The sequence below is a fragment of the Haliotis rufescens genome, unplaced genomic scaffold, assembly GCF_023055435.1.
Source record: "Haliotis rufescens isolate VD_foot unplaced genomic scaffold, xgHalRufe1.0.p SCAF_5, whole genome shotgun sequence".
In the NCBI taxonomy this organism is placed as follows: Eukaryota; Metazoa; Mollusca; class Gastropoda; order Lepetellida; family Haliotidae; genus Haliotis; species Haliotis rufescens.
The window spans coordinates 14,527,568-14,543,173 of NW_025964223.1; the positions used below are offsets into that span (position 1 = coordinate 14,527,568).

General features: G+C 43.3%; 1 protein-coding gene across 1 annotated transcript; it reads right to left on the bottom strand.

Moving 5' to 3' along the window:
• Positions 1–1,292: 1,292 nt before the first annotated feature.
• LOC124138281 (monomeric sarcosine oxidase-like) lies at positions 1,293–10,783 on the bottom strand. Its single transcript, XM_046504866.2, has 9 exons — positions 10,545–10,783; positions 9,115–9,181; positions 8,473–8,529; positions 7,565–7,696; positions 6,214–6,427; positions 5,076–5,242; positions 4,170–4,356; positions 2,881–3,014; positions 1,293–1,744 (listed from the first exon to the last, which is right to left on the bottom strand). Exons 1-9 carry the CDS (start codon positions 10,645–10,647, stop codon positions 1,588–1,590), a joined length of 1,218 nt encoding a protein of 405 aa, XP_046360822.1. The 5' UTR covers positions 10,648–10,783; the 3' UTR covers positions 1,293–1,587.
• Between the last annotated feature and the right edge of the window lie 4,823 nt (positions 10,784–15,606).

Consider the following 15,606-nt stretch of genomic DNA (forward strand, 5'->3'; position numbering starts at 1 on the left):
ATCGTTACACCCTCAGCCAACGTAGTGTGATCTCTACATCAATCGAGTCATCGTAACATCCTTAGCCATTGTAGTGGTCTTTACATCAATCGATTCATCGTTACACCCTTAGCCAACGTATTGGTCTTTACATCAATCGATTCATCGTTTCACTCTCAGCCAACGTAGTGGTCTTTACATCAATCGAGTCATCGTTACACCCTCAGCCAACGTAGTGGTCTCTACATCAATCGATTCATCGTTACACCCTTAGCCAACGTAGTGGTCTCTACATCAATCGATTCATCGTTACACCCTTTATCTTCCCAAGTCAAGGGAGTTAACTGACTAAAAAAGTCCAGTTTCCATCCTTGCCGAACTAGGCTGGTATTATGGAGTTTTGGCTGGACTAACGAGTCTATAAATAGTCCAATCAAAATCGTGCATCGAAATCGTAATCCGGCAGATTTAGGTCGATTGCAGGATTTGCAAAGCATGTGCACCGCTAACTCGTTGTCAACAGATATTTTCCGAATCTTTTCATGTTTTTAATCAAGGTGCTCACGCATTGCGCGATGTTAGACCCGTTCTATCACAACATGGACCTTGATTATCGATCAGATCGTCTTGATTGGCGCCACTGTTTTGTTTCAAGCAAATGCAAATGATACGAGAGGTGGAATCTGATTGGTCTAAAGGAGAGCCCAGGAATTCTTGCCTAGTTCGGCAAGGGTGGAAACTGGACTTTTAAAGTCAGTTAACTCTCTTGCCTCGGGAAGATGTACACCCTTAGCCAACGTAGTGGTCTTTACATCAATCGATTCATCGTTAAAAAAAAGTCAAATAGGGTCAATGGAAAAGTTAAACCATACCTGGTATATTTGGGGAATCATGTATTGTGTTTCCAGGTCTTGTGCTGGGGTGGGGTCGGCTGAGGCCCAGCGTGGTGTCTCGTACATCAGGTGCACTAGTACCACACGTGAATACTTCAGACTATGCATAGACTCGTTAGTCCAGCCAAAATGTAACTCTATAATACCAGCCTAGTTCGGCAAGGGTGGAACCTGGACTTTTAAAGTCAGTTAACTCTCTTGTCTTGGGAAGATGGCCTTTTCTCTGTTGCGTATTGTTCCTTTGCTTATAGACGCTATAAATTTCGATGTATTATTTCTTTTTATTTCATGTTGCCAATTGTGTTTTGGTTCTCTCTTTATTACCCTGAATTAGGCAGATATCAACACGCCTAAAAGGCGATTATTCTGGTTGTTTCGGCTGATATAAAGGATGGACACAAATGAAAGCATAGACGAATAGGTTTTTAAGATCGTTCATATTTATTACCCTTAATATATTACATGGTAAGACAAAGGGCTTAAACATCAATGATGTCAACACACTATACACAATGTACATGTTTTACGTATATTTATAAATGCAAGAAAACGTCAAGGTTACATCGTACATATTTACTAGATTAGTATAGATTTGATATTCCGGGCAGCAAACCATAACACAATGATTTTGATAAACTTCAATTGTCACTTAAGCACATATACTCCATGGGTAGACAGGATGGCTGAAGATTTGAAGACGTGAAGACTTGAAGACTTAAAGTTTGGCCTCAACATCTGACCCCAGGTAGAATACGTTCTTTGTATCCGGGTTTTGAATTGCATCTCTGGTGATGTTAAAGTCCGCAATAGGGTACTGTGTCTTGCCGTCTAATGCCAGCTCACTGAGGATCTTGCCCAGCAGGCTGGAAAATCTGCAAAACATGCAATACGGTTTTCATTTTGTATCTAAAGTGGCCACGAAATTAGCAAAACCAGGGGGCAATGTTTGGAAATGGAACCAACTTGGTAATAATGTCGGTGCTGCCTGAAGAGAGGTGAAATGGGGTTCAACGTCGTTTTCAAAATTATTGCACTTATATAGCGACGTGATTGCACGTGTGTGTGCCGATGTAACAGTGCTTGCCTACTGAGGTACCATGCCGCAGTTTAACATGAATACCCACTCAGACGCAGTTTATTGCTCCGAGCCGACCAGTCTTTGTTTTAGCCCCTTAATGCTGACGCCAGGCAGGGTAACAACAAGTACCATTTTGTTAACGTCTTTTGGTCAATATTGTGGAAAGTTTAATGTGGTGTATTTAGTGTCAATTTGTAAAAGTATTTCAGTTATGAAACAGGGCGTCATTACACATTGGGACGTAAGCCAAAATTGATACAGGTCGTAGACATTTAACATATATAGCACGGACATTGTGCTGAGAGACCAAGGATAATGACGGTGAGGTTTTGGGAGTCAAACCCATAACTCCCGGATCCTGCTTGATTCGATCACTGCATTCGTGTTCCCCCGTAAAGAAATGGAATGCGAACACCGTAGAGAATTGGGATGCGAACACCGTAGAGAAATGGGATGCGAACACCTGATGTCATCACTGAGTTTCAGTGAGCCAATCATATTATTATTCACGCCTTTTACGCCCAATGAAATCTGTTTCGTCGAAAAATTTAGACTGTTTTTTTCTCATTATCAATGTCCCTATGGAACACTTGATTTGGAATGAAACACACGATGAAAGGTTAGTTTGTTTGTTGTTTAAGGCCGCACTCAGCAATATTCCAGTTATATGAAGGCGGTCTGTAAATAATCGAGTCTAGACCAGACAATCCAGTGATTGATATCATGGGCATCGATCCACGCAATTGGGATACGATGACATGCATCAACCAAGTCAGCGAGCCTAACCATCCGATCCCGTTAGTCGCCTCTTACGACAAGTGTATTCGCCTTTTACGGCAAGCATGGGTTGCTGAAGACCTATTCTACCCCGGATCTTCATGTGTATAATGTGTGCCCATTTATGTTGTCCCCCGCCTTGATATTGCTTACTTGAAAGCATGTCCAGCCCCACAGCAAACAATGACATCTTGGAACCCCTTGTACGCGCATGTGTCAATGACGAAGCTCCGGTCGGGGGGCATGGTGTAGAGGCAGGTTTTGGTGTAGAGCAGAGGGCCGTCAAACTGAAAGTGGAAAGAACAGCTACAGTAGTGTGGACAAATATATATCTTTTAACGTTTTGGCAAGATGATTGAAAATTAGTATCAGAGCTCCAGATAAGCTGCGTATCTGCGTGAAATACACATCAGAAATGCAGAAAGACGCATTAAAATAGAATCCAAGCGTATCAAATACGCAACGAACATTACAGATACACTACAAAAATAAAACTTGTGCGTATCATCTAAATATTGTGAAGTAACCCTGCGTATTCGATTAGCAAATCAGCAACTTATTTTGAAATTATAAACAGGCATTCCGTCAACCTTGCCAAACTCCACGATGACAGTTACATCATGATCATTTTCCTTCACACTTTCTTGTGGAAGTATCGTGGTATTTTTGAGTCCTGTAAAGCTCTCGAACCCACACGACACCAGTTTGCATGGACTAGATGAATAGTGTTTAAATATTTAACTTCAATACCCACATGTGTAAAAACTAGTGGGTAACAGAAATTTGAATACCCAGATAGAATTACTGATACCCAATGATTTTAAAATGCACGGGTAAAATACCCACAACACCAAAAGCTTATCTGGAGCTCTGTAGTATTATTGAAAAGGGAACATCGTGGAATATAATCGTGTTAGATTCGTGTGTCGCTGAACCCAAATTACGTTGATCCCCTGTTTAAGGCTTATGTACACATACAAACATCCACAACAGCTAAGACACTTCAGCTATGGCTTATAGCGCACTAATCTCTTCAATGGGTCATTCTTGTGACATGTTTCAGGAGACTACTGGTTTTACTGGACTTTAGCCAAAAATGCGACTCAGTATGAATGCGAATGGAATATACATGGTTGGTTGTTTTTAAGTCCAGGGGTATTTCTGTTATCCAAAACGTTAAGTGAGGCCGTCTTATTGTTGATAGTAATTTTGAGACATAAATGCGATGTTTAATTAATTCGAGCAAAGACCACTCGCATCTTTCCCATAATATTCACGCTCGCATTAATTTCAAGGTTTACAATCTTATAATATAGCTATTCTTTGGTTGGGTGAGACATAGCAACCTGTTTAATATTTCGCAGGGCTAGGAATAACGTCAGTTACAACAAAGGGAATGTTTAAAACAAAACGTGAAAAGACATATCCAGAGTTGGGACTACCTTTGGACAGATGTCTTTTACAAGGTCAGTGCAGACTTTCTCTCTGGCAGGGTCGGGGTCAAATGTCCTGGTGTTGGCAGTAACGGCAGGGCCTCCTGCATCGATCCCGATCTTCGTCCCCGTGTTGCCGTGGATGGGGAGGGAGTAGATGTCGTAGGTAGGGAGATGGAAATACCACACAGGGAACCTGCAATGATTGAAAGAGATCATCAGTCTGGTGATAGGTTTCACTGCATTGATGGGAGAGACTTGAATCTCACGCCACACTTTGTTAACAGCGTCTTGACGCCTGTCGTTCACATTTGCCACTTTGTGAGTGAACAAATATGGTTTTACGCCGCTTTTAGCACTATTCCAGCAATATCACAGCGGCGGACACCAGAAATGGGCTTCACTCATTGTACCCATGTGGGCATCGAACCCGGGTCTTCAGCGTGACGAGCGAACGCTTTCACCACAAGGCTACCCCACCGCCCCTATCACTTCTTGAAACATACGAGCTCGGTGCTGACAAACCAAGGATCATAATCAGATAATGTCAGATTCATTTGCCTCCTGCGCCGCGAATTCCGAGGATCAGTGGGTCACTGATGAAAGTTGCTGGGTTTGAGGATTGAGACATAAATAGATGGTAAGAGGCGACGGGATCGGGTGGTCAGACGCGCTGATTTTAAAAAAATCATCGTATCTCAATTGCGTAGATCGATGCTCATGATGTCAATCACTGGATTGTGTGGTCCAGACTCGATTATTTACAGACTGACGTCATATACCAGGAATATGGCTGAGTGCGGCGTTAAACAGAAAAGAAAGAAAGAAACATTAATGGATGCTCCTGTCTATACATGTGCTACGTCCTATAAGACCTGACAGCCGTGCATGACACAGGATGGTCGCTGGACTTACTTATCTATGGTGAAGTCTTTCATGTGGGGCGTGCCGAGGTAGGACACCTGCTCCTGGGTGACTGTGACGGGGATATGGACGCCGATGGTTCCCAGCACTGAGTTGAGCCAGCCTCCGGCAGTGATAATAATCCTCTTGCACTCGAAGGATCCTTTCGTTGTGTATACCTGCAATGATCAAGCATAGAGAGAGTGAGTTGGGTTTAACGCCGCTTTTAACAGTATTCCAGCTATATCACGGCGTGTAAGCTTAATGTGGGAGGAAAGCCCGAAGTGATGCAGGTCTCAGACGTTTACCACTTCGGTGAAACCCACGAGCACGGGTATGGTGCTGACAAACCTAGAAACATAATCGGGGAGAACCGGGATTCGAACCCACAATCATAGGTTTCTGGCGTGCCCAAGGGACGCAACTCTGCACAGCGAATCGCGGCGCCTTAGACGACTGGGCCACCCGTGCCCCCCTCAAGCATAGAGAGAGTTAGGGGTGAAACGATTGGCCGACCTATCGATTCGTTGTCTTTGTTCATGGTCCGATATAAAAACACAGATGACATGTCAGCATATCAATTTTTACTTATTAGCCCTTTAGACTATCGCCGAGCGGTGGGATAGTTTGGTTGAAGCGTTCGCACGTCACGCCGAAAGTCCTGGTGAAAAGGTAAGCGCGGTGTAAAACAATACTCATTCACAACATAAACACAACACTTGTAACTTTGGTTTGTTTGTTGTTTTACGCCGCACTCAGCAATATTCCAGTTATATGAAGGCGGTCTGTAAATAATCGAGTCTGGACCAGACAATCCAGTGATTAATATCATGAGCATCGATCCACGCAATTGGGATCGATGACATGCATCACCCGATCCCGTTAGTCGCCTTATACGACAAGAATAGTCACCTTTTACGGCAAGCATTGGTTGCTGAAGACCTTTACTACCCCGGAAACTTCACGGGTAGGTAACTTTGGTCATAACGTGTTTGTACTGTTTTGATTGCGTCTCTGTTTCCCATTGCATGTATACAATGTGAGTGAGTGACTGGGTGGGTGGGTGGATGGGCGAGCGAGCGAGCGAGCGAGTGAGTGAGTGAGTGAGTGAGTGAGTGAGTGAGTGAGTGAGTGAGTGAGCAACACTTACCACAACGTTGCCGTTGCTTGCTCGACCTATCCTCGTAGCCGGACAATTTTCTATGATAGTAGCGCCATTCCCGCGGGCCAATTGGATGTGGACCGCATTAGCCAGAGCAGCGTCCACGATGCCAGCGTTCTCTTGCAGGAGCCCCACGATGTCAGGACCAACACGGAACTGCGGATACCGCTGCATCACCTGCCTGTTGTTCAGCTTCTCGTATCTGTGGAGGTGCGATAAATCTATCTGAATACTTGACGGAAACATTTCATCGTGTAATAAAAAACATTACACGCTCCCGATAGTATAATAAATGATAGTGTATTTAATTTTCTTGGTTTTTTAACGAATGAATGTTTCACTTCTTCTGACAGTGAATTTTAATGTAATGTTTTAAGGGTGTGGAAGGTTCAATACATCTAAAATGCTTATATACCTTGTATGTAACATGGTTAGGTCCACGAAGAACATACTATTGTTTGCATCATTCATGCATATGAAGACCGCCTCCGTGGTCTAGTGGTAGAGCGTCCGCCCGGAGAGCGGAAGGTCCGGGGTTCGTTTCCCGGCCGCGTCATACCAAAAGACGTTAAAAGATGGTATTTGTTGTTACCCTGTACCCTGTTTAAAACAAGGACTGGTCGGCTCTGAGTCAGTATACTGTGTCTGAGTGGGGTATTCATGTTAAACTGCGGCATGGTATCTCTGTGTGCTAGCACTTTGAATCGTCATCAGTCCGGAGAAGTACAAGCAGCCACATACACATACACACGCACACGTGCAGTCACGTCGCTATATAAGTGCAATAATCCTGAACGCGACGTTAAACCCCATTTCCCCTCACCTTCATGAATATGAATGTTTCTAATAAAAAACAGTCGTGTACGTTTGATACAATCCTTAAAAAAATATATTAGAAATCCTGAATTGAAGCAGGGAGATGAGGAACAAAAGATGCTGATTCTGTGATGAGAAGTAGCTGAAGGGGAACGCGCAGCTAAATGGTACTTTCTGATGACATTATGTTGTTTGTATGCTTTTGCTTAACGCCGCACTAAGCAATATTCCAGCTATATGACGGCGGTCTAAATAATCGAGTCTAAACCAGACAATCCAGTGATTGTCATTATGAGCATCGATCCACGCAATTGGGTTCAATGACATGCATCAACCAAGTCAGCAAACCTGACCACCCGATCCCGTTAGTCGCCTCTATCAACAAGCATAGTCCCTTTTTACGACAAGCATGGGTCGCTGAAGACCTATTCTATCCCGGATCTTCAAGGATCGATAACATTAAGTACTGATATATATTTCAACAAGGAGGAGCGGGTATTTCGACAGCTGGGCTAAATCTTACTTGATGTTGGTTCTGTCCATGGATTGGGCATACATGTCCATGATGTGGTCTGCCTCGCCTCGCCTGGCCAGCTGGAGACTCGGCGTCTTGAACACCACCTGGAGACCGGACTCCCTCTCTATTGTCTCCCATCTGTCAACATATGTATCAACATTAGTATCAACACTGGTATCTGTAACAAATGCTATATTTGGAATAACACTTTCTTAGTAAAGTACAGATGGGGTGGGGGTTGAGTCCCATCCGGGATTCGAACCCACACTGCCAGAGCGAGGCACCGAATCGCCAGCACACAAAGTGTGCGATCGAAGCCTGTTGAAACCTCGGTGTTTTTCTGAATGGCATTGTGTGGTCGTAACATTGGTATCAACATTAGTTCGTTTGTTGTTTAACGCCGCAATCGGTAACATTCCTGCTATAAGACGGCGGTCTGTAAACTATTGAGTCTGGACTAGACAATCAGGTAATTGACATCATTATCAACAGTAGTTCAAATATTGGTATTAAGTTTGGTATAATTATCAATATTTCTTACTTCAGTTGACCATCTTAATCTGTGTTTAGTCGCCTCCTGAGTATTATTTTCGTCGACCACATTATTGCATCAGAGAAAACTGAGAGGAATGTAATAAAGTTCAAGCTATATGACGGCGCCCTGTAGGTAAATGAATCTGGACCAGATAAGCCACTGATTTGAATTAAGCACATCGACCAACGCTGTCGGGATACAAACAAACGAATGTGAGTACCCTTTCATTTTAATCGCCTCTTACAACAAGCCTGTTCTGGGGGCCAAACCTGTCATCAGTACGTTAGGCGTGTACAGTAGCCTGACGCATATGGGAAACACTAATTTCATGCCATAGTGTGGGCGCATAATAAATAGTGTAATAGCAGAAAGATCTTACGCTGGGTATGTGTGCGGAGTCAGCCTGGTATATTTGTCCTCATGGTATGTCAATCGGCTGAAATAGATGAAAACTATTTTTAGCAGCTATTTATTCGGCGAAGTCTATAATTATGCTGTTTCTGGGATGATGTAGTTGATTATGTGATGCAGACAGTTTTAGACAGTCCACTAAAATAATGTATCCTATATGGATCCTGTGTACAGTATGGACCGCCTCCGTGGTCTAGTGGTAGAGCGTCTGCCTGGAGTGCGGAAGGTCCGGGATTCGATCCCCGGCCGCGTCATACCAAAAGACGTTAAAAGATACTTGTAGTTACCCTATCTGGCACCCGGCATTAAGGGGCTAAAACAAGGACTGGTCGGCACGGAGTCAGTATACTGTGTCTGAGTGGGGTATTCATGTTAAACTGCGGAATGGTATCTCAGTGGGCAAGCACTATAAAATCGTCATCAGTCCGAACTAGTACAAGCAGCCACACACACACACACGTGCATGTACGTCACTATATGAGCGCAATAATCTTGGACGCGACGTTAAACTCCATTTCACCTCTCCTGTATACAGTCCGAATGAAAACATTTGTACAACTAGCCCTGGTGATAGAACAGTACACTTAAGTCTAGGAAATGTATTACTTACATGATCCGTGAGTGGTCTTGCGAACCTCCATTATCATGACCAAGCTTGAACTGCTCTAGCCCCAAAACTACAACACCAATTGATTATAGTTAGTCATCTGGGTTAAATGAAGAGCGAGTGAGTGAGTGAGAAATATTCCAGCAATATCACGACGAGGGACACCAGGAAAGGGCTTCGGACACTGTACCCGTGTGGGGAATCGAACCCGGGCCTTCGGCGTGACGAACGAACGCTTTAGCCACTAGGTTACTCTACTAATGAAGACTATTATAGTTACTAGTATGTAACCGCGTGGGTTGTAGACATTTACCTCATGGGTAAAACTCCAACAAGGGTATGGTGTTCACTGACGAAGGATCCAGATCGGAGCAAACTTAAAACCAGTGGATCCCGGAATGACTTTGCTTTCCTTGCATGGAATTGTCAGATAATTTTGCCAGCCGTGCTCTATATTTGTATACAGTAAACTACTGTTATAACGAACTCAAAGGGACTACTAATTTTAGTTCGTTATAACCTTAGTTCGTTATAAGCATATATACAGCATAACTACAGCAAAAAGTCGGGACCAAAAAAAGGAAGTTCGTTATATCCGTCAGTTCGTTATAAGCGTGTTCGTTATAACCGTAGTTTACTGTAATTGTTTGTTCAGAAAGACATAGTTAGGGAATCTGGTTCAGCGTCATTTTGAACAATTGTCATGCTGTATTACATCAGGCCAGCTTATTTATCGCAGCTTTGATGTGTTGACCTTTTCGACGAAAACACGGTTATTGTTATAGTTCTGTTATAACGGGGGCGATAATCAAGATTAACAGATGGATGCTGGTTTAGTTTAAATGATTAGTGTTATAGCATCCCGTGACACGGATGAAGAATCCGAAATCTGGTACGTAGTTTTGCGTCCCCATAGTCAGAAAACTACTACAGTGTTTTTTGGAGACCAGTTTCCCTAATCAAGGGCGTCTTCAGGAGGTCCTCTCAGCTAACAAGCCGATATAGAAGGGAGTAAATATGGTTTTACGCCGGTTCTAGCAATATTCCAGCAATATCACGGCGATATATAACTGAAATACCGTTCACATTTACAGCTTCCCCGATACATTACATTCAATATACACCAGTGATGAGGCCGAAATAACATAAAAACATACAGGTTTTAGTCATTAAACAATACTGCAGAATATACGCTAAAATATGTACTATTTTGGCTAAAACAAGTAGAGTTTGATTCTATATGCCAACGTCAGAGAATAACGAGACTCGATTATCCGCTGAAATAGATTCCATTGGGCGTAAGATGCAAAACTAGCGTTGGGGTGTTGATGAACGGATCACTGAAAATCAGTGAGCACACTTTTAAATGACTTATTAATCGAGTTCATTTTAACAATATGTTGGACATAAAATCAGGAAAAGTTCATAATTACCAGATCTTGATCTCTTCGAGAGCCAGTAGACAGCTCCGCTTCCTATGCCGCCACAACCAATGACTATGTAGTCATAGTACGGTCTTTTGCCTGTGTCCGACATGTTGCTTATCTGTCAGTGATGTTTGCATTTCTTCTGATGTGTGGACATATATTAGCAAGGAGACATGCAAATCCAGCTAGTCTGAACAAGTTCTGGGGCCCTCTGGACTGGCCTTGCCCCGCTTACCTGCTGTTGTGACCCACCCTACCTGTGCATCTATGGCGAAGTGAACGGGAAAATGTGTTAAAGTTAAAGATAAACGCCGCGGCCCCTTGTTTACACACAGCGTTAAGATTCCTGGAGTCAATAGATCTACACGCGCAATGCTTGTGACAGTGAATACTGAGATGGTTACAATGTCGGGTTGTTTGTAATAAGAAGCCGAAAGCGTTGACCGTTGATCACACTATCAACCACTGGTATTATTTCGAAGCATCTGGCATATAGCTGGATACACTGGCGTAGTAAGGCCTTCACTCATTAACCGTTTGGTTTATTGTAACATCTGTCATTTGTTAACAGGGTATGACAGCATTGTCAGGTATCTGATGCTCGTGGTAAGACGTTCGTGTCGCGTGCTCAAGGTAGACAAACTGTTTGATAACGTGTGATAATTTGACCGGCTCTTCGTGAAACGGACATCAACGAATTATGAACGAAAACCCCGAAAGTGAACATCTCATATTCCATTGTCACCGATATTTCCACTGATCTATCGTGAATCAGCCGTTTTCACCGTGATCAGCTGTTCATTTCGTAAGCATAACAGATAAGGAACGCTGTCTAGTATCTGTAGTTTTATTGTATTTTTTAATAGAAGATTTGTACCTCTTTAGGAATCACTTATCAATCGCTAGCCACCTGTCTCCACTGTGATTAGCTTTTCATTACGTTGTTTGTTTGTTTGTTTGTTTGCTGTTTAACGCCGCACTCAGCAATATTCCAGCTATATGTTGGCGGTCTGCAAATAATCGAGTCTGGACCAGACAATCCAGTGATTGACATCATGAGCATCGATCTACGCATTTGGGATACGATATAACATGAATCAACCAAGTCAGCGAGCCTCAACACCCGATCCCGTTAGTCGCCTCTTACGACAAGCATAGGATCTATTTACGGAAAGCATGGATAAACATATTCTACCCCGGATCTTCACAGGTATGTTCATTACGTAGGCATAAGAGGAAGCAATATTGTATTCTGACCCTTTTCCTTGTGTTTCGTGACATTGTCATCAGTTTTTTGTTTGTTGCAAATATTTTTTTTGTCTTACACACACAGAGATACATACACACAGAGATACATACACACACAGAGATACATACACACACAGAGATACATACACACATAGATATGCATATACACAGAGACACATACACACAGAGAGATACATACACACACAGAGACACACACGGAGATACATACACACACAGATATACATACACACAGAGAGATACATACACACACAGAGATACACACACACACAGAGATACATACACACACAGAGACACACAGAGAGATACATACACACACGGAGATAAATACACACACGGAGATACATACACACACAGAGACACACACGGAGATACATACACACACAGAGATACATACACACGCACAGAGTTACATACACACACAGAGATACATACACACATAGATATGCATACACACATAGATACATACACACACGGAGAAACATACACACACAGATATACACACAGAGATACACACACACACAGAGATACATACACACACAGAGATACATACACACATAGATACATGCACACAGAGATACATACACACACAGAGATACATACACACACAGAGATGCATACACACACAGATATACACACAGAGATACATACACACATAGAGATACATACACACACAGAGATACATACACACACAGAGATACATGTACATACACACACAGAGATACATGTACATACACACACAGAGATACATACACACGCAGAGATACATGTACATACACACACAGAGATACATACACACGCAGAGATGTATACACACACAGATAAACATACACACACAGAGATACATACACACACGGAGATACATACACACGCAGAGATACATACACATACGGAGATACATACACACACGGAGATACATACACAGACGGATATACATACACACACAGAGATACATACACACGCGGAGGTACATACACACACAGAGATGCATACACACACAGATATACACACAGAGATACATACACACACATAGATACATACACACACGGACATACATACACACACAGATAAACATACACACACAGATAAACATACACACACAGAGATACATACACACACGGAGATACATACACATACGGAGATACATACACACACGGAGATAAATACACACGCGGAGGTACATACACATACGGAGATACATACACACACAGATATACATACACACACAGAGATACATGTACATACACACACAGAGATACATACACACGCAGAGATACATGTACATACACACACAGAGATACATACACACGCAGAGATGTATACACACACAGATAAACATACACACACAGAGATACATACACACACGGAGATACATACACACGCAGAGATACATACACATACGGAGATACATACACACACGGAGATACATACACACACGGAGATACATACACACACAGAGATACATACACACGCGGAGATACATACACATACGGAGATACATACACATACGGAGATACATACACAGACGGATATACATACACACACGGAGATACATACACACGCGGAGGTACATACACACACAGAGATGCATACACACACAGATATACACACAGAGATACATACACACACATAGATACATACACACACACAGATACATACACACAGAGATATATACAGACAGAGATACATACACACAGATACAAACACACACAGAGATCCATACACACACGGAGATGCATACACAGACGGAGATCCATACACACACGGAGATGCATACACACACAGACATAAACACACACAGAGATACAAACAGACAGAGATACATACCAATACAAATACATAAACATACAAATACAAACACACATTTGTTTATTTATTTATTATAGTACATATAAATACACACACACACACACACACACACACACACACTGACATACCCAAACACACATACATCCACACACGCCGAACCCCCCTCCCCCAACCACCCACCCACCCACTCCTCCACCACCACACATATCCATCCACCCCTACCACACAAACAAAAACACCCCTGCACACCCACACCACAGCACCACAATCCAGACACAACTCACTCACATTGAATGCATAATATAATATACTTAAATAACCCCAAAGCAACGGGTGAGATTGTTATAGTATCCTTAAAAAATATTTTTTTTCAGATTAACGGGATTCACTGTATATAACATGCGCTACTATGAATGTATGTATGCGAGTGAATAAACAGGGCCGCGGCTATGCACTGAAAGTGTCGGCGGACTGACGCATGTTTATGATCGTGTTATCGTACCCGATGATGCAAGTCAAGTCCAGTTCAAGCCGCCTCACACAGACTATTCCCGGAGTTAATGAGATAAGCGTTGTTTATGTCAACCTACAATCGCTCACCTGACCTTCAGCCTCTAGTCGAAAGTAGAGTAACAGGTAAAAAAGTGTCAGGCCAAGTCTAAGTACATGACCTCAAGAACCGAAATGAATCTATTAAGCTCTCATTAAGTTATGGCAGGGTTTAATTGTTGTTGAACGCTGCACTCAGCAATATGCCTGCAAATAATCGCGTGTGGACTGTTAATCCAGTGGTTAATGTTATGAGCACACGGGTACCGTGCCACACACTCAACCAAGACGCGAGCCTGACCACCCGACCCATTTGGTCGTCTAACTGGAGGTAGTCTCACTGGACCCTAAGGTGGTCTGACTGGGCCTCGACCTATAACAGGCCCAACATCTGAGGTGGTCTGACTGGACCTCGACCTATAACAGGCCCCACATCTGAGGTGGTCTGACTGGACCTCGACCTATAGCAGGCCCCACATCTGAGGTGGTCTGACTGGGCCATCGACCTATAGCAGGCCCCACCCCAGAGGTGGCCTGACTGGACCTCGACCTACAGCAGGCCCCATCCCAGAGGTGGCCTAACTGGACCTCGACCTACGGCAGGCCCCATCCCAGAGGTGGCCTAACTGGACCTCGACCTATAGCAGGCCCCACCCCACATGTGGCCTAACTGGACCTCGGCCTACGGTAGGCCCCATCCCAGAGGTGGCCTAACTAGACCTCGACCTATAGCAGGCCCCGCCCCAGAGGTGGTCTGACTGGACCTCGACCTATAACAGGCCCCACCCCCAGAGGTGGCCTAACTGGACCTCGACCTCGACCTATAGCAGGTACCCTGGTCCGTCTTTTCGCATAATGACCTCTCCGAGAGTAATAATTTGTATAATAGTAGGAAGGTTATCAACGGAGCAACGGAGTGTATTTCCGACGCTTTCTGCATGTCATCGTACACTAAGGTTACAGATCGTATCAACCACTGGTTTGTCTGGAATTCTGTTTGAATAAGAATGTAACAGAATCATAGATTATTGGAGACATTTGCAAAATGAAAAGAGTGGCATATCATGGAGAGGCTATGTTTTGCAATCACAATCACTCCACACACGTGTTGCTGGCTATGACACTGCCCTCGTGGGTTTTTCTCAAAGTGTTGTCATTACCTTGTACAATGGACACATTCATGACGTCATACACAAATATGCAAATACAAGCAACATAGCCATTTCCACATTCACAAGGAATTTTTTTCCAAAGGCAGTCCTATGTACGATTCCCACCATATAAGCATGAGCCCACGAATCACTAGTACTTAGTGATAACACAAGTCTTCGTGTTCAGCCAAATTATTTGGTTGCACAGTCGAAATTTGCACACTTGGAAGACAATGCTTTCTACTCTGATAATGAGCACAGATATTGTGTTTTGGGGGTAAACGTGTTTCAAC

Bases quoted from the DNA above. Each gene is read 5' to 3' on its own strand.
- LOC124138281 (XM_046504866.2), bottom strand. From the start codon at position 10,647: ATGTCGGACACAGGCAAAAGACCGTACTATGACTACATAGTCATTGGT. The intron at 9,182-10,544 runs GTAATTATGAAC...TTGGTGTTGTAG, and splicing joins CTCGAAGAGATCAAGATCTG to TTTTGGGGCTAGAGCAGTTC. The intron at 4,357-5,075 runs GTAAGTCCAGCG...CAATCATTGCAG, and splicing joins AAAGACTTCACCATAGATAA to GTTCCCTGTGTGGTATTTCC.